Consider the following 18750-nt stretch of genomic DNA (forward strand, 5'->3'; position numbering starts at 1 on the left):
TTTAGTCCTTACTGAATTACTCAGTATATTCCCATGTGGTTGATTTATTGAAGATTTTGAGAGATTGATTACACTTTAAATTTTAGTGTTTGTATCCAATGTCTTTACCCTCAGTGTAGCATTTTTAATCTGCTTTGAAAAGTTAAAAATAAAGTTGCAGTTGACAGCTGTGTGGCCACAATATCAGATGATTTTGGGAACTTAAAGATACACTGCCAGAGAACAGGGATATTTTTATATATTTTTTAATATTTTTTTTTAAACACAAGTAATCTAGGGCACCAAGGACAATTGTCAGGGAAAAAAATAGCTTAAACAGGTCTCGTCACTGGAGATCAAAAGCAAAAGTGTGTTCAGAAGAGATTGTGCAAATGCAAGTTAATCAGGGGCTATTAAACACAGTTGCATGGGAAGTCCTTAAATTTTTGATTGGCAGAAAATGAGAGGGAAAGAATGTGTATATGCATGTCACTTTTCATGTCATCTTTCTCTAAAAATCTATTACTAACTACTTCTAAGTGTTCTTAATTTGCATTATATTCTGTTGTTGCTTGATTGGGTTGTAAGGGAGGCTGAGATGGGTCTTGTGCTGCTGTTGCCAGCTTCATTGAAGGAGGCGAACATGGTGCGTAGCTAATATGAATGTTTTAGAGGTTTTTGAGAGACATGTGCATTTGGAAAACTAAGGAACAGAAGTATGAATGGCTTCTCTAAGATGCTTTTGAGTTTAATTTACGACTCAGTGTTGACTAGTTGAATGTACTTACTCTTTGATGCTAAGACTGTGTATTCTAAGACAAGAGAGATGGTGGCTGATTTTGTTCAGTATGTTCTGCAGTATCGACAGTAGGTGTGGTAGGGTTGGCTTCTGTTTATTTCTGCCTCCTAATTTACCTTTGTTTGATCTCCCACGGAATCTTCCAGCATGGTTTCTTCCAGTTTAGAAAATGTTTCTAATTATTAGCTTATAACTATTTTACTTCAGATTTCTGTAGGTGTTCTGTTTGATATATTTTTTTCTCACTGAGTTTTTTTGTGATCTCACTGTGTTGTTCCTGTTGTGGTTTTATTTCGTTTATCTGTAACAGGTGTAGATTTGTTATCTTTTAGGGGATGGAAGGAGAATGTGGAGAGTCAGTCTTTGTCCTACAGGAGTCTTTAGTGCTGCGTTGTTTAGTTCTACACACTTCTATAGCTCAGCAAATTTATCACATTGAATATTCTTCAGAAACAATGTTTTATGTTTTATAAAGGAGAAGAAACTTTAGAATGAGAGAAGTCTGTAAGACTTTCTTCTCTCTCGTTTATTTTTCTTTTTTTTTTCTCCTTTTCTAATTCTGCTTGTTGATTCTGGTTTGTCCTGTGTTGCAGGCGATTATCTGGTACAATAGATGTGATTGGACAGACCATCACTATCAGCAGGGTGGAAGGACGACGACGTGCTAATGAAAACAGCAACATACAGGTTTTATACTGCAGATTTGCACACTATCTTTGACTAGAAGACACTTTTGCTTTCCCCACAGCTTCTGATTAAAACATTTCAGTGTGTATGAATGAGTAAAACGGAAGTAGCTTTAAGTTCGGGAAGAAAGTTGTGTCAGTTAATTGAAATATATTAAGATGAAATATTTGGTATGTTTCAAAAGATAAATGTTTTGGTAGACTTCTTACTGAAAGGAAATGAACAATGTTGCAGGCTTACAATCCAGGAGGCAGCATTGGCTCTGCTAGATCTGAATGGGATAGAATTTTATTTACTAAATGACAAACATAAATATTTAAACTGACTGTCCATTTCTCCCCTAGTCCTGCCAGACACTAATGCTGCAAATGAAAGCCTCTTTGTATGCAGTTTGAGAAATGCAGTCTTTTAAAAATAAATTGTGAAGGAATAAATAGTCAATAGAACTTTTTTAAATTATATTGTATTATTTTGGCATAAATTGTAAGATTAGTCTTTATGGGCTTGGATTATCTCAAGAAAACAACAAAATGCATTAAGGTTGAATACACGTTTTCTCTCCTGATTTACCTGTGGAGAAGAATCAAGGTTTCTAGGTGCCCTACCTACGTTTCCATGCCAACTTAGGTTCAGTTTAAACTATGAAGTTAATGATGGATTGTAGTCCTTACATTGAAAACACTGCCATGTGTTTTTCAGCTGATCTTGTAAAGTTTAAGTAATTTGAAGTCTTGTTTTTTTCATGCTTCTCATACTGATTTTTAAAATATTTTCCTTTATAAATCAACTTAATATGGTGTTTTGGGCCATATTCAGATGGCTTATATTCCCTCTCAAATCTTACATTTGTTGTTCCCTTATGGCTGCTCTTAGACCCTCAGAGATACTGGCCAATTATGGGACGTTGAACGTAGGGATGTAGAGAGAACGTAAACCATCTGAATATGGCTCTTTAGGTGCATAAGTAATACTTTCCTATTGTAGTAACTGGAAAGAGAGGAAACCTCTCTTCTACCCTTTTGACGTAGCAATTGTAACTATAGTTTGATATTTTACAGGTTCTTTCAGAACGATCTAATCCTGAAGTAGACAATTTTACCAAGCCACCTCCATTTTTCCCTCCAGGAGCTCCACCTACCCATCTTCCACCACCTCCTTTCCTCCCACCCCCTCCTACTGTCAGTACTGCTCCACCTCTGATTCCCCCACCAGGTAAATATCCACAGAGGGTGTGAAAAATGAGAGATGTATTATCATCAAATGCTTGATGATAATGAATTCAAGACAACACATTCCACGCACATTCGGCTGTACCTGCGGAATCTCAGAATTTTGTGTTCTACTCTTTTCTTACATATATCTGCAAGGCAGAAACAGAAACTTTTGTATTTACTTTCTGACTAAGTGTAATCCCAAGTAGTAAAAAATTACCTAAAGACTAAATGTTGGATCTTATATCCTTGAAAATGTTTGAAGTGAGCAGCTGTTTTCTGTAGTTGAGCTACTGTTAATGCTAATGAAAGCTACATGTTAACTAATCATTCTGCAAACTTTTGAACTAAAACTGTGGCATACCACAAATTTCTGTCAGAAGTTGGATTCTCTGATGCCTAAGGTCAAAGCAGCCACAGAAACTTCAATTCCCCTTTCCCCTCAGAGTATGTATGAATTCCCAAAAGTCTGATAAGAATTGCCTTTGTGCCTTATCCTTTCTTTTACTCAGAGGTCTTATTAGCACCTCATGTTTTTATCCAACTGCCTGTGTCTGCAAGTCTTAGAGGAATCAAAGCTCTTTGAGTACTCTTCTCATTGTTAAATCTGGATTGAAATTTACTGAATATTTACTGAAACTTTACGTTATTGGAAATTTACTGGGGGGAGTGTCATGAGCATTTGCACAAATAGTGCAGTTACCTGAGTGTTGTCATTTTAAGGAATAAAGTGCAAAAGGACTTAGCAAGGAACTAAGAAGAATGGTCAGTGAGAAATGAAAATAGATGGAGAAACCAGGGGGCTATTTGAGCAGGAAAGTGAAGGATTTTTTTATAGAAGTGACTGATTTAAGGTGGTGCCCCTTTCCTTATTTTCCCATTTTGTTCCTTTAAATTTTTTGTTTGACTTGTTCTGAAATAATGCTGACCAGTTTTTTCGCTCTTCTCTCCGCATAGGGAATCTTTTAAAGAAGTTTTTCTGTTTATATTCTTGACTATAAGCAATGAAGTAACATTGTTTCTGTGCAACAATTTTGTGGGGGGCTTTAGAGGGTTTAAATCCTCATAGAAGAGATTCCTTTCTTCAATCGCTGATGATGATTTTAAAACTATTAACTCCTGCTGCCCAGCAAGCTCTGGCTTTCATCAGTGGTTGTCACACACAAAATGGTGCAACCTAGGAAACAGAAGAGATTTAAAGATGAAATAATTCTGTGCCTTTTTCCAAGTTTTTTGTGCATAAATATAAAAAGTAGGGTGTGTGAAGAAAGAATATGCTATTGCTCTTGCAATTTTGTCATGTTTCCGTACTGCTGGGGGGACAGAAGGAAGGGGAACGCAACACTAATGCTAACTGTGATTTTAAGCTGCCTTAAAACTTTTGGGATAAGATAATACAGGTGATGCATTGTGAATTTTTAGAAAGTATTGTAGTTGTGGAACAGAAAAGGTGATCTAAGTTGTATATGATTAAAAGCCTGAGATGAACCCCCAGAGACACCCCAAACGCATGTGGTGCAGGGATGTCAGGTAGGTGTACTGGACCATTCATCTGAAACCCCTTACCTGTTGAGTTTTTAAAGGTGAAAGAAATCCACATGTGTTGCAGATTTAGCAAGCAGGTTTGGCTTTAGTCTTGTGGTTTACAGACAGGTTTATGACATACACTTGTTCAGAAGGTCTCCTTCAACATCCTTCCGTGCTTCGAGTAGATTTGAAAATAACGATTAAGAGCTGTGGATTTGGTTACTTCAGGCCTGTGTTTTAATTGTGCTGTTGCCAGCTCTTTATCTTCAAAGCTGTTCCTAAAATAGAATCTGCCATCCCTCCTAGGTTCAATGGAGGAGGGGGGGGGAGGGAAAAACCTACTCTTACCCAGTATTAAACCAGGACTACTTGCCAGAAAATTTAAGTATTCCAAATATAAAACATCCTCCGAAAGCCCCTTTGAAAAAGGATCTTGCTTTGAAGTTAGATCTCTTGTTCTGAATTCATTCACTCTTGCGATTCAAATCTTTTTTTGAGGAACAAGTCCTGGAACGATTCAAAGGGCCAAATGCAGAAAATTCTCCAATACTCCTAGGAGATCACTGGCTGTGGCAAAAAAAATGTGTTGTTTTTTGTTTGCTTGGTTTATTGCTATGTTGGAGTAATTTCTAACTAAAGAAGAACGTGGATGCTTCTGTTTAACAGGCTTTAAAAGTTGTTTTATGTGGTTTGGTTGAAGCATGTAGTTGAAATCTGACATGTTTTTGTGATATTGGGGGGAAAAAAATTACTCTTAATTATTGAACTTGTGTTTCATAACTTTGGGAAATGTGAACGCCTTGACTTGCACCAAGGATTAGCGAGTAGCTGTACATCTGCTCAGCCCCAGCAATCTTAAGTGTGTACTTTTTATCTTGTGATAAAGGAGAGAGTGTTTGACTTAGTTTAGCCTGTGGCAAAAGAAGTTTTTACACCAAGTTGAGTTATATGACGTTGCTGTGGGCTATTACACAGGTCAGCTAATTTGCAGTGTGTTGTTAAACTGTGGCAGTGTTACCACGTCCGATTCCTTACTCCCCAAGCAGAGCACATGTGGCATTGCTTTCCTTCAGTACAACCTATTTGGTTTTCTGTAAATATTTATCAGCCTTGAGTTAGTAGGATGGTATACAATGTCCTGAAAGCAATTTTGGGCACATTAGGTAAAATGCTGCGCTAATGCCATTTGGGATTGAATATTTAGGTTTAAGCCAAGTGTATCTTTGTGGCAGTACAGTGTGTGGTAGGGACATACCACCTTCTTGCACTGGTACTCAACTTTAGTCCCTACATTGCAAGAAATGACTCAATATTTCAGAGTCCTTTTTATTTCTCGGAAGAAGTAATTGGCTGATGACACTTCAGGTATATTTTCATACACTACATTAGTAGAAGGGAAAGGAGTGAAGAGTTAGGAGATTCTTCATTTTCCATTAACTGAAGTTTATGGGTTTTTTGTTTCTTATTTTGTGTCACATTTGTGTCCTAGTGAAGAAGGTGAGGAGAAAAACTTTATTTAAATCTTTTCAGAGGTACTTGCTAACTTGGAATGTAGAAGAATGTTTCTTCCATTATGATACCACCAAGTAAATTAGTTTCTGTCTTAAAATGACTTAATCATTAATCATAACTTTTTAAATGTTCTTAAAGGTTTTTGAGAAAAAGATGCCTATGTGTTGGGGTTGTTTTAGAATAATACCTTGTATTAACCAATTCATTAAAATTATTTGGTCATTTGGTCTCTGGATATTAGCTGTATTAAGTCTTTCTTAATTTTGTTTGAATGGCTTTTAAGGGAAATTGTTTATTTGGCTTTTAATCTTGTGATTGTTATTTGTATTACTGCACAAGATAAAGTTCTGAGGAATATATTAATCGTTTAATTAGAATTTATTCCTTTTTGTAAAGAGTATTAGCTGATGGTTTTGCAGGCAATTCTGTGTATAGTGCTGAGACTGGTTTTAGTGCAGCAATTGAAATCTCTTTAAGGTAGAGCTAATAAATTACCAGTTTGAGAGAACTTCTGTTATTTTTCTAGCTTACATTCTCAACATTGTTGTTAAGAGATATTTTATATATATATATACGCAGGCACACATTTTCCATGTTGTAGGCTCATGAAGAATCTATTAAGATGGACAATTAAGCAAAAGAGATTAATAGAAAATACTTCAGCTGTGCAACAGTTTGAGTTCCCAGTTTTCCTTTTATTTCAGAAGTTTTCATTGGAAGTGTTTGGTCTTTTAAATGTTACACTCCCAAACTTTTTATGGTGTGATTTCCAGCATTTTTAACAAGGATAGTGCACTTTGGAAAACTTTTGTGCTGATGAAGAGAAAATTATTTGGCTTTTGGGGTTCACTTGTCTCCTGATTTCCATTTTGGCTGAGATATTAGATTTTAAATCTTCAGGATTGGACAGCAACCACCATTTAGTTTCACAATTTGGTTAATCCTGTAGGATTAATGCTGGTAAGAATTCTTGTCAAGGGAATCACCAGCAATTGGTGAGCATTGATATTGATTGCTCTTCCTCAGCTTCATTCTGTCCTTCTGCCAAAGCAATTTGGGAGCAGTTGGCATTTCTAGACATTATAATATGTAGATGTAGTTAAATATTGCTGCCATACAATAGTCTTTTAGTTCTAATGTTGAACTAATAGTATATACATAGTCCCTGAACGATGAAGTCTGGAACTTGAATGAGGTGGGTTTTAATTTAAGTGGGTCTGGCTGCTCTTCTGTCTGGCTGTTTATGCAGTTATGGCAACACTTGGCAAAGTTTTCTGTTCTCTTCCCCCCAGAGTCTTGCGTTAAGTTGTCAGATTGAAAGTACTTATTTTTTAATAGAAGCAGAGTTGCTCATAACTAAAGGAGGTTTGTGCCTGGTAAAGCAGTCAGTTTTATGACAACGTTGTTTTAGCCCAGTTTATTATTTTCATCTTACAGGGTTTTGTGTTTGATTGAGGTAAAGGTAGCTCTTTGCAAAGTATGAGAAGGTAATGACCTTTGAAGTGTACAAATGATTTTTACCTTGCAGTCATTCCTTTGATAATTAAGATAGGTTTAGGTGTTGAGGCAGTATATTTTGTTAGGTCAGCTGATGTGGCTGGTAAAAATTTCTCAGCTTTTAGTTAAATTTGTAACAGCTAAGCTAGGTCTGAAAACCAGGAAAGTTAGGACAGTTTTTGAATGCATTTGTATTAAAGGATGCTCCTTTCTCAGATATTTACAAGAAAATAGAGTAGTTGATTTTTTTTCCCCCTGAGTAGCAACTGAATGATTAATTGTAGCGTGGCACAACACTGACTGAAAAGTCTGTTATGCTCACTGTTGCTAGAATATTTTGGCCATGTGGATGTACTGTTTCCTATACTAAGCTATTAAAGGTCAGAGGCCAATTGGGTTTCCTTTCAACAACTCATGGAATATAAAATAAGCAAGTAAAGGGATGTTACTTTCCTTGTGGATACTGAATATTTTAGGGTTATGGATTTAATTCTAATCTTGAGACCCAGAGTCATTCTTCATTATTTTTGTCCCTAATTAAATAAGATCCTGAAGAACAGGAATTTAAATAAAAAGATGGATTTGACAAGGCTTACATAAAATCTTAACAATTGGTATTAATGTGAGATCTTCATCTGAGGACACAGAAAATAAGTTATCATTCTTCTAGATAGTGTATGTGGTGATAGCTCAATCTGATTTTAGATCTGCAGATAATATACATAAAGTATTACTATAACTGATGTATTATTTGTTGTCTTTTTAGGTATACCGATAACAGTGCCACCACCAGGTAAACTTCCCTAGAATTTTTTTTCCTTGTTAGGTTAAGAAATGAAAACTTAGCTGATGTGCAACTTATCAACTTCCTTTTAGTTACATAGATAAAAAATCCTAACTACAGAACTATATGTATAGATGTAGGCTTAGTTATTTTGATGCCAGGCAGAAAAGAAAATGTGTGAAAATGCTGTTGACTAGTGAACCTGTTCAGCCAGGTTCTTAGATTTGTGCTTCCTTCTCTTCTTTCCAGTCTTCTTATTTTTTCATCTATGCAGAAGACAGTTGGGATTGTTGTTTAATACATATTGTTAGATACTCAGAAATTTTCCTATGCTTCCAAATTATTATATCTTTAAAATGATACAGTATTTGCTTTGAAGCACTGATAATACACATGTAATACTCTGCCTTTGTTAAGCTGGAAGGTAGTTCTCAGTCTTACAAAATAAAAGCCATTTATGCAGTGAGGAACAATTTTTTGTGTTGCACTCTGCAATTTGTTTGCCATTGCATGCTTAGCCTATTTCTTTTATGTGTTTATGGTTCGATTTGGTGTGTTGTTTATTTTCCCCCCTCACCTAATTTATTATTACAGGCTTCGCACCACCACCTGGCGGTCCACCACCTTCCCTCATACCCACAATAGAAAGGTGATTATCTGTTTGAAATCCTATAATACAAAATATCAATATTCTGCAAAGTAAATTATGAAGGACTCTTACACTATCCAGTGTTTTATAGATTTTATCTGGGACTGGGGAGACATTTTCAGATTTTTACAGAAATGTTACTAGTCTCACCTATCTGATAATATTTTTTGGAGTAGGTTACTTGACCACTTATTAGTTTAGTTGAGTTATGACACTGTATCGATGCCAAGACTTCAGAGCAAAGTCAAAGTAATGATTGTTAAAGTATTCTTTAGTAGTCTGAAGATTTACTTGAGTGAGCCATGTACTTGTCAGCTACTGTATCCTTTTCTATAAATACAAATAATCAATTTGGCCACAGATTGAAGCCCTCATAAGCTGTAGGAACCATCAGAGTTCCATGGAACCCAAATTTGTATTTCTACTGAGGTTTAAGTGTTCAGCTTTAATGGTCTAACAGTATTTTTATAATACCTTTTTTATATACATGCATGTGTAGATGCATATAGGTAAATATTTTTATACATATATAAAAGGAAGAAAAAAAGGTTGGTCAGCACAGTCCTTGGAATGTATCTGTATTTTGCTAGAGGCCAAAACCAGGCCATGTACAAAGCTCACTTATCAGGAAGATGGTGCAAGCCTCTTTTTTGCTAGTCCTTTGGGTTTCACTGAAGGAAGATCTGTTCCTTTGAAATTGAAAATTCTATTAACATATTTGCTACAGGATGATGATGGTAAATCTCTGAGAAAATCCTCGTCTGATTTAATTCAGAAAAAACCCTAGCTGGATGCATTTGATGTGCCTGAAAGTAAATTTATTATTTCATACTGACAGTTGCCATGAGTGACTGCTGCTTCTGACTGTTAAGCAGTGGTCATTGCATTTACTTGTAGTGAATATTTATATAGTTTCTGAAATATGAAGGGAAAAAAATCAGATTTATTGTGGAACCTGGGAACTAACTGAATCTTGTATTCTAAAATGTTAAGATGTTGCATTGGCCTTTTGTTATCATTGGTTTGCTTTTGTTTTTAAAGTAACCCAAAATGTATTTCTTAATGTTAAAGTGCCTTCAAGAACAGAAATAATACTTAGGTTAAATAGAGCAAAGATAACTCGTTCAAGTTTTATGTAGGAAGTGCTAAAAGTCATGGCTATATATGTGTGACTTATGTCCTATGCACATATCATCCTTTTTAACCTTTCTAGTTTTTACCTACTTGAGTTGGCTGCCACTGAAAGAAGCCTGCCTAGAAAATGTGTAGCTAGTTTAGTAGTTTATTTATAGAATTGCACATTTGAAGTCCACCTGTTCTTAGATACACTCACGTATCTGCTTTTTAAGAGAAAGAATGAGAATGGCTTCATTCATGAATGAAGCACTTCCAAGCAATTGGGAGATTAAGTTCAGTATCTGTGCAGAGACTTCTTATGATACAATAAATATTTGAAATAGAAAATTAATTGAAAATACAAAATAGCAGCTTTGATGATATGGATATTTTTTGTTTTAAATTTTAAGAAGAGAGAATGCTATTTTCACCTCCTGTAGTAAAAAGTGAAATGTACATATTTGTGTTGATAGACAGCTTCATTAATTAACAATGCTTAAAATGGAGGAGTTAATTAGGTAAGAATTCAGAGGAATAATATTAAAAGTATATATTTATTGATGGGGGTAGCTTTGGTGGTAAAACTGGATTTTTACACTTATTTTCTTTTCAACAGTGGACATTCTTCTGGCTATGATGGTCGTTCTGTTCGTGCATTTTCATATGGCAGTGGTGAGTAAGCTTGATGGCTTTGAAAGTTTTGGCTTGTACTGTATAAAATTGTCTGATATCAGGATTTTAGCTAAGAGACTAAACAGGTCCTTTCAATGATTCATTGTGAAAGCTCGTTGCCTACTATTGTAAACTGATACGTGTTGTTGCAAATTTAGCAGCTGTTGGTAAATAATATTGTTGTGCTTATTTGTATACTGCGTATCTTTCCAGGCTGCCTTTGCAGAACTGTGATTTTGAGAAATAATACACCATAATATGGACCAAAAATCAGTGAGAATTTTCTGAGAACTGGTAGGATTTAGAAGCAGGAGAACAAGTACTGTTGAGATATCATCAGAATTGTAACCAGCAAGACCAGTCACTGAGAAATCCTGAGTGATGTACATCTCCTTTGAGAGGTTGTTTGGCTAAGATACTGTAACCTTTAGCTACTCTGCTGCAAAATCAGTCTTTCTTTTCTTTGGTTAATGTTATGGAAAAAATCTGAAGCTGAAAAACATCACTTTCTGGTTTTATTGTAAGAGTGAACCAAAATAGAAATGTCATTATGTGTGATCAAATGGACATTCACAGACCCTACAGTGAGTTTACAACTGTTAGCTAGCGCAGCTCTGCTTCTTGACCCACAAGAATGACAACAGTACTGAGATGTCAGCTTCTTCCTGAGATAGCCCAAATTGGGAAGATAAAGTAAACATAGAATCATGGAATGGTTTGGGTTGAAAGGGACCATCAAAGATCATCTAGTTCCAACCCCCCTGCCGTGGGCAGGGACACCTCCCACCAGACCAGGTTGCTCAAGGCCACATCCAGCCTGGCCTTGAACCCCTCCAGGGATGGGGCAGCCACAGCTTCTCTGGGCAACCTGTTCCAGTGTCTCATTGCCCTCGTAGTCACTCTGATGATTTTTCATGGTGCTGCTCTGGACCTGATGTGACGTGTCTATCTTCTACTTGGGGGTCCAAGAACTGGACACAGTACCCCAGGTGGGATCTCAAGAGAGCACACAGGACAAGAATCCCACCCCAACCTCCTGGCCCCGCTTCTTTTCGTGCAGCCCAGGATATGAATGGCTTTGTGGGCTGCAAATTCACATTGCTGCCTCATATTTAACTTTTTTTCCACCAATATCCCCGAGTCCTTTTCTGCAGGGCTGCTCTCAATCAATTCATCACCTGGTCTGTACTGGTACTGACGATTGCCCTGACCCAGGTGCAGGGCCTTGCACATTGCCAGTCACTGCTGGTGCCTTCAGTGCATCTGCCATCCAGCCCCAAGCCTAGTGCCTTTTCTTCCAGCTGACTTATTTTGTCTCCTTGCTCTTTGGTCCTGAATCTCCACCCTGTTGTTTTCTTTGCCCCTCTCTGCGTTTCATGGCTTTGTCAAACTTGCAGGGGAAGATAAGGGTATGGAAGGCATTGCAAAAAATACCAGTCTTGATTAAGGCTCAAGCCTTTCTTCTGCCTTCTTCTAATCTCATGCCTTGGCGTCTTTTCCCTAGTGGTCAGGCATGTTTCCCACTGCAAGCCCGTTGGGAAGGTGGCATAGTAAAATAATATCTGTAACATGTAGCTTCAAGAGGATCTATTTTGCCTTTGTGCTTTTCCACTGCATCAATGCTACCTTTGCCATCAGACCTTGGAGTTTTATTGAGCTGCCAGTACCCGGCACTGCATTTGGTCTGCTGTGGAAACAACTTGTATTGTGTGCTTGTTTGCTTTCTCCTCAAGCATTTCTCTGCTCTGTGCTCTAAATGTTCTTTATATCTTAGAACTCGCAAGAAATTTAGAGTTACAGAAACAGTTTGAGAGTCAGTATTTTTTGAGGCACAAAGAAGATGTATTAGTAGCTTGCCTTATGCTGTGACATCATGCAGCTTTAAATTTTTAAACCATCTCCAAAATGGGACTTAAATCTCCAAAACTATAGATTGTTCAAAGCTCCCTCTCTTCCTGTTTTAAAAATAAAATCAGAGTTAAACTCTGGAAGTGTCTTACTTTTTGTAGAAATTATTAGAATAATCCATGTGAAGATATTACAAGTGAAAAATTATTTTAAATAGTAAACACAGAACACCAATTCATAGTGGACTTTATTTTAAGTAGTAAACACAGAACACCAATTCATAGTGGAAAGTAAGCTGCTTGTGTGTTGGGAGTCATTACAGGCAAAAATCTACATCTAAAAAAGCACAGAGTATCGAATAACTGGTTTATCTCACGTTATTAGGGTGGAGATGACATACTTTTGTCTGATGAGAATTACTGCAGATGTGAGGGAGTCATCAAAATTTATAGTAGAATTTTATATTGCCATTAATAATTCTTTTGTAGCATACATTTAATGTTAAACCTAAGTTTACACTTTAGATCAGAAATATTCTGGCAGCCAGAGTCTTGTAGACCATACGTATGTTGTTGACATAGTGGCAAGTCAAGGAAATTAGCAGTCTTTAAAGTCCAGCTGGTTTTTTTTGCTATTTCTGGCTGCTTTCCTTAGAAGAATTTCAGGTTTTGGCAGTATACTGAACAACATACTATTGTATTAGAGTATTTTTTTTTCTGTTAACTCCTCATTTTGTCTGTAGCCCTGAAGTGAAACAGTGTCAAGCATTTTGTTAGAGGCAAAGCCTCGTATAAATGCTTTTTTAGAGAATTATAATGCTTCTCATTGCAAATGTATTTTAACAATGAAGTGTTTTTTCCTGCTCTGCTGCCTGCTCAAAAGATCTTTTGTATTCTTCTTTTGGATGCTTGGCAAACTGCTGTCTTTGGCTTCTGCCAAAGCTTTCTGGGGCAGGCATGCCCCAGACGTTGTAGGCAAGGCAGGCTGGGCATGGCTGGCAGGAGAAAACACTGGGTTTATAACTCAACAGCATTAAATACAGCACCAGTAAGGCATTTTACATTGTTCAGTGGATATTTATGTTCATTATACTATTCATCTCTTTATGCGACGCCGTGGAGTCAAGTGAATATTGTTCTCGTGTTATAGATAAAGAAGTGGAGCTCAAAGCAAACGATTTATTGAAGGCAATGTTATCATTGGCTAGCAAGGCAGATAAGCAGAAAGTGGGAATCCCTCAGTACTGTAAGTCCACTAGAGAGTGCTGTTTCCAGTTAAATACTACAGCCCTTATTTTTCATTACAGGATGCGTTTACAGGGCTTCTGGAGAGGGAGGGCAGGACAGAACAATTGGGGCATTAAGAGTAGTAGTTATTTATTATGTCACAGTTGGCAGACAGGAATGGAGAAGCACATCCCTTCTCTCTTCCCATTGCTGGTTATCTAAAAAGGTTGATTTCCTTCTTAAGCATATCATCTTTTAGATAATATGCTTAATTTGCTGAAACTATTATATTTTAGTGGTAATAGTGGTTGTGCTGAGTATTCATTAGAAACAGTATCTTAACAAAGCATAAGTTTATTTCTTCTCCCCAGTATGAATTTATGGAATTTATTTCTAAAGCTGCTGTTACATTCTCTAATAAGAAAAGTATGGCACAGCGCAGTATAGAATATAAATTAGCGAAGCAGAACTTTGTAACTAATGTTGTATTTTAAATACCATTATATTAAAGGACAAAACATAAAAATAGTAGCATCTAAATATAAAGTTGGAAGCATCTTTTTTCCCCATTTTTCTGAGCTGTATTTTCAGAGCCACTGAGTTTCAAAGGCAGTTTTGTTTTCTCTTTTTTTTTTTTTTTTTGTTGATCCCCTAAAAGAAAGCCATTGGACCACATAAAATCAGATTCTTTCAGGAAATCTTTGCACAATATATTTATATTTTTCCAAAAGGATTTAGACAGTTTTTGTGGTGTATATCCTGGTTCTGTACATCTTCATATCTAGTGTTTAAATGAGTGCTGGAGGCCTTTATTAACATGAGGGAAAAAATGCAGAGTTTGCTCAGAATTAGCTTTTATGTAAAAGGGGAAGATTGAAAAAATGTCATTGGAGGAGGCTGACAAACGTTTGTGTTTTCATGCATAAGTAGCATTACAGTTTTTATACGGTACCTGATTTTTGTTCTTTCTAATACTTGCGTCTTTTTTTTAGTCACCTTTCCGCACCTTGCAGGTTCTGCTCCTTCCTGGTCTAGTCTTATGGACACCAGCAAACAGTGGGATTACTATGCACGGAGAGAGAAGGACAGGGAACGGGAGAGAGAGCGATCCCGAGATCGGGACCGTGACCGGGACCGAGACAGAGATCGAGAACGTACCAGAGACAGGGAAAGGGACCGAGATCACAGTCCGACTCCAAGTGTCTTCAACAGGTTGGTGAAACGTTGTCAACGTGCTGTAACTCAAAAGCTCAAAACCCTGTGTCTGTGTTGTGTTGTGTACTTCAGCATTAAAATCCAGCGTTCAGCTGTATATTCCAAAGAGCTAGAGGGTGTGGCTTCCTCCCCTTCCCCCTTTTCTCTTGGAAACTATAATTAAATGTCTAAATGTAAACCAGAAGTGTGCAAACGACAGTATACATCCAAACTGGTCATAGTGCTTTGCAACGTAAAGGTGGGATTTAAGCTCTGTGTGTGAGTGAGATAGATATCCAGTGCTCTTTGACATCACTACTTCTAGAAAAATCTCTAGAAGTACTAAATGAATCTTAGTTGCCAATTCAGCGCTAAGAGCAATGTGGTGCAACATTTGACCTTAATTAATGATGTTATTAGCGACTAAAATGGTTAGTTTGGTCATTAGCACTGGCTGGATAATAATGTGTCCTATCTTTTTAAAAACTATTATTTCAAGGTCAAGATCTTTTTTTCATTTTCAGGCAGATTATGAAAGTAATGGCAGATAGATAGATAACTTTATTCAGCTTTCAACTCTCTAATTGTTGGGTTTTTTTAAAAAAAAGAAAATCTGCAAGTGTTCTGTGGTTCATGTGTTCAAGTACAAAGCATTTAATGCTGAGCTCGCTGTGACTCCATAGAGCAGAGGTCTGCTGGCTTGCCAGATTTATCTAAATTTACTTCGCTTGTTATTTTGCTAAAAGTATTTTGGGGTAAACATCCTGGCGCTTTTCTCAGTGGTTTTTGTTAAGTTTCAATTTTTGCAGAATATCTATGTTAGCTGTTTGTTAGGCGGATTGGTTTTACCAGTGGTTTTACACTGTGGGAAATGAGAGCACCCGGAGTCAACGTTGCTTCAGTTGAGAGATGACATTTTTTGCATGATGGTTGTTAGCTGAAGACCCAAACTGGGTGCAAGACAGGGGATTTTTCCACGTATGCTGATGTGGTGATGTCCTCACCCGTGTGTGTGTGTGTGTGCTGCGTTCCAGGGTCAGTTCCTGAGAACTCAAGACCAATCTAAACATCTGTTTCTCAGACAGCTTGATTGAAGGCCAGAAAGAAGCCTGGTCATTCAAGGGTGCTTGAAATGAACCTTAATAGCTTCCAGGCCTCGAGAAATCTCTGTGCTGCTGCCAGAGTTATCTGTAAAGGAGGGGGAAGAGCAGGCTTCAACTTTTTTATGTGACTAAATTATCCACCATCTGTAGCAAAGCTGTTGCCACATGGCCATGTAAGAAAACAGGAGGCCCTTAACTAGTGTAAGTTGGTTTGGGAGTCACAGGGATGGTGGGAGAGGCTTAAAACAGAACGTGCAGACGTAATGTTTTTTAAGAAGGTTTATTTTCAATTCTACTCACTTAAGAAAATAGAATGAATCGAGCTATGGGGGAAGAGAATGTGAACTATTTTAGAGGCTGCACAGATCCATTACTTTTATTTAAATTCCCTTTGTTTAAACTTTGTCAAGCAACACTGTGGTGGGATTTGGAGTAAGCATCATCTTTAGCTTTTTACTGCTCAAAAATTTCAATGTTTTTAGCCCTTCTTTCTCAGATAAATAACCTGTATTTGTGCTGTAGTACTTAAAATTGTAAGAAAATGGGAATTATTTTTATTGTATTAGTATAACCAAAATGTGGTTTCAAAATGAGCCTTCAGCTCCCTTTATATTCTGTTCTACCTTTACCCTGCCATCCTCAGATGAAACTGTGCATTTTTTACAGCATATCTCAGTCTGCCCGCTTGAGAAGATGCCGTTCTTTTTTGAATTGTTGTCCCTTCTGCAAAGACTGTGTTTTCTCTTTTTTTGTTTTGACAGTTTCAAGTCAATTAGTTACCACTAAAAATGTAAACTTTGGAATTTGATTGATACCTTACCATTTTGTGGTTCTTCCTCAGCAATTTGAAAAACAAAACCAAAATGCAACAACTGTATTGCTAAGGTCCTGGAACCCAATGATGCCGTGCAGCAGAGCAGATGAGGGTCTGTCTGGCTAGAAATCAGCTTTACAGGAAAGGGCTTGGTGTCCTGATGGACAACAAATTGAACAGGACTTGGCACTCAATGTGTGATACCGCTCTTTTTCATTTTTTTTCTGAAATTTCACTAAAGTCTTAGAATTGCCCTTTTCATCAAGTCAAAATTTGGAAATGTGTTCTTAAGTAAAGCCTTTAAATTCTTGTATTTATTTTATTATTGTATATATAATCGTATTATTCTGTGTGTGTGTGTATGTATAGCTCTTCAAATTCTGGGTTTTTACCAGCATTGTGGCAGGGCAGCACTCATGGTAATAATGATGTGACACTGTTGTTCTTCTTTCCTTCCATTTGTATTGAACAATCCAAAATTAGATCAGCCACAGAAGTCTCGTGTGTGAAGAGCTTAATGTCCTTTTAGCGTATGTTGTAGATCTCATTTAGAGATCCAGAAACAACATTGAATTTTTCTGTCGTTTATCTTGAGAGTGTGTAAGAATTTCTTTAATATATGTGCTGCTCTCCTGAAAATGTCTTCTGTTTTAATCAGTGATGAAGAGCGATACAGGTACAGAGACTATGCAGAAAGAGGCTACGACCGCCATAGAACAAGTAGAGAGAAAGAAGACCGACACAGAGACAGGAGACACAGAGAGAAAGAAGAGACTAGACACAAGTCATCACGAAGGTTTGATTTCCTTTTTTTTATTTTAATAGGATATGAAAGACTTGAACAGTTTAAAAAAATAAAGTAAATTCTTGAAAGAACCCCAAACAAACTGGAGTTTTGTGGAAAGACTGTAAACACTTAGATGTACTACTTGGAACAAGTCTGCCATATAAAATGTGGTCAGACAAAAAGTGATGTTGGCCCCAGGTAAGTTCATACTGGATAATGTATGTGACAGTCTTAGCTAGTGAACAGAAATTATGGATTTGGGGAGAGAAGGATAAAAATGGTAGGTCAGAAAGAAGTGAAGCTGACATTTAGCAGCATTAACGTAAGAACTCAACAGCCATTCTTAGAAAGTGAAATAACTCTCGTGGTCACTTGATAGAAATTGTTCAACTTGATTGTTTTTTAAGTTAGAAATAAAGGTTAAGTCTAGGGAACGGGGTCAATAAGAATGTTAAAGCATTAAGGGATGCCCATAGGGATGTGACATTATGAAAAGTATTGCTATTAGAATATGGGTTACAAATGTGAAAAATCATTCCAGTTTCCCAACAAAAAGTCCAGGATGGGTAGATGTATATACCATTAAATGAAAAATTCATTTTGGTGCTAACATCCAAGTACTACATGGGTTGGAACAGAAGCAGGTGCCAGTTTTCAAACATGAATGCAAAGTTTGGTTTTTTGGTACTCTGTAATTATATGGGGCCTGAAGTGTCATGCAATTGTTTGAGGTATTTTTTTTTTCTCTCTCTCTTTATTTAGTAACAGCAGACGTCGTCACGACAGCGAAGAAGGAGACAGCCACAGAAGGCACAAACACAAAAAATCCAAAAGAAGCAAAGAAGGAAAAGAAGCCAGCGGCGAACCTGCTCCTGAACAGGAAAACACTGAAGCTGCCCCTGTGGAATAGGCTTGTGTGATTTTTTTTGCCTACTTGCATATATATTAGTGCCAGAAATAGATTACTATAAATCTTGTTATTTTTCTGGGTATTAAAATAATTTGCTCTTAATCTTGTTCTGTTAGTTTGAAATCAAAGGTTACTTTGGTTTTTTTTGAAAATAAAAGAAGAATTTTTCATGTTAAGATTCCTGGACTGACTTTGTCTTTTAAGAAACAGTGAGAAACCATCTTACAGCTAGAGGCTTATGCGCTTACAGTATACGTAGGGCTTAAATTCTTTGTATTAAATTGTCTCCTTTTTTCATAAGCCAGTGGGAAGGTCATTGTTTTACTGACTTTAGAAACAATGTGCATTCACTTTATTATATACCAACATCTGGAAGAGTGTGTGTTTAGTACAGCTTTTGGAGTTCGTATTTGAAAAGGTCATCCTTTACTACAG

At 36.9% G+C, this 18750-nt stretch overlaps 1 protein-coding gene across 1 annotated transcript in view; it reads left to right on the forward strand.

Moving 5' to 3' along the window:
• FIP1L1 (factor interacting with PAPOLA and CPSF1) overlaps positions 1 to 18491 on the forward strand; it is a 43916-nt gene extending 25425 nt beyond the window's left edge. The window contains exons 11-18 of the mRNA XM_014945499.1: positions 1372 to 1465; positions 2524 to 2677; positions 7979 to 8005; positions 8591 to 8645; positions 10378 to 10433; positions 14521 to 14719; positions 17277 to 17414; positions 18168 to 18491. Coding sequence (XP_014800985.1) covers positions 1372 to 1465; positions 2524 to 2677; positions 7979 to 8005; positions 8591 to 8645; positions 10378 to 10433; positions 14521 to 14719; positions 17277 to 17414; positions 18168 to 18315 — 871 coding nt within the window. The 3' untranslated portion in view covers positions 18316 to 18491. The remainder of the gene's footprint in view (positions 1 to 1371; positions 1466 to 2523; positions 2678 to 7978; positions 8006 to 8590; positions 8646 to 10377; positions 10434 to 14520; positions 14720 to 17276; positions 17415 to 18167) is intronic.
• The last annotated feature ends 259 nt before the right edge of the window (positions 18492 to 18750 follow it).

The sequence above is a fragment of the Calidris pugnax genome, unplaced genomic scaffold, assembly GCF_001431845.1.
Source record: "Calidris pugnax isolate Ruff unplaced genomic scaffold, ASM143184v1 scaffold58, whole genome shotgun sequence".
Classification (NCBI taxonomy): domain Eukaryota; kingdom Metazoa; phylum Chordata; class Aves; order Charadriiformes; family Scolopacidae; genus Calidris; species Calidris pugnax.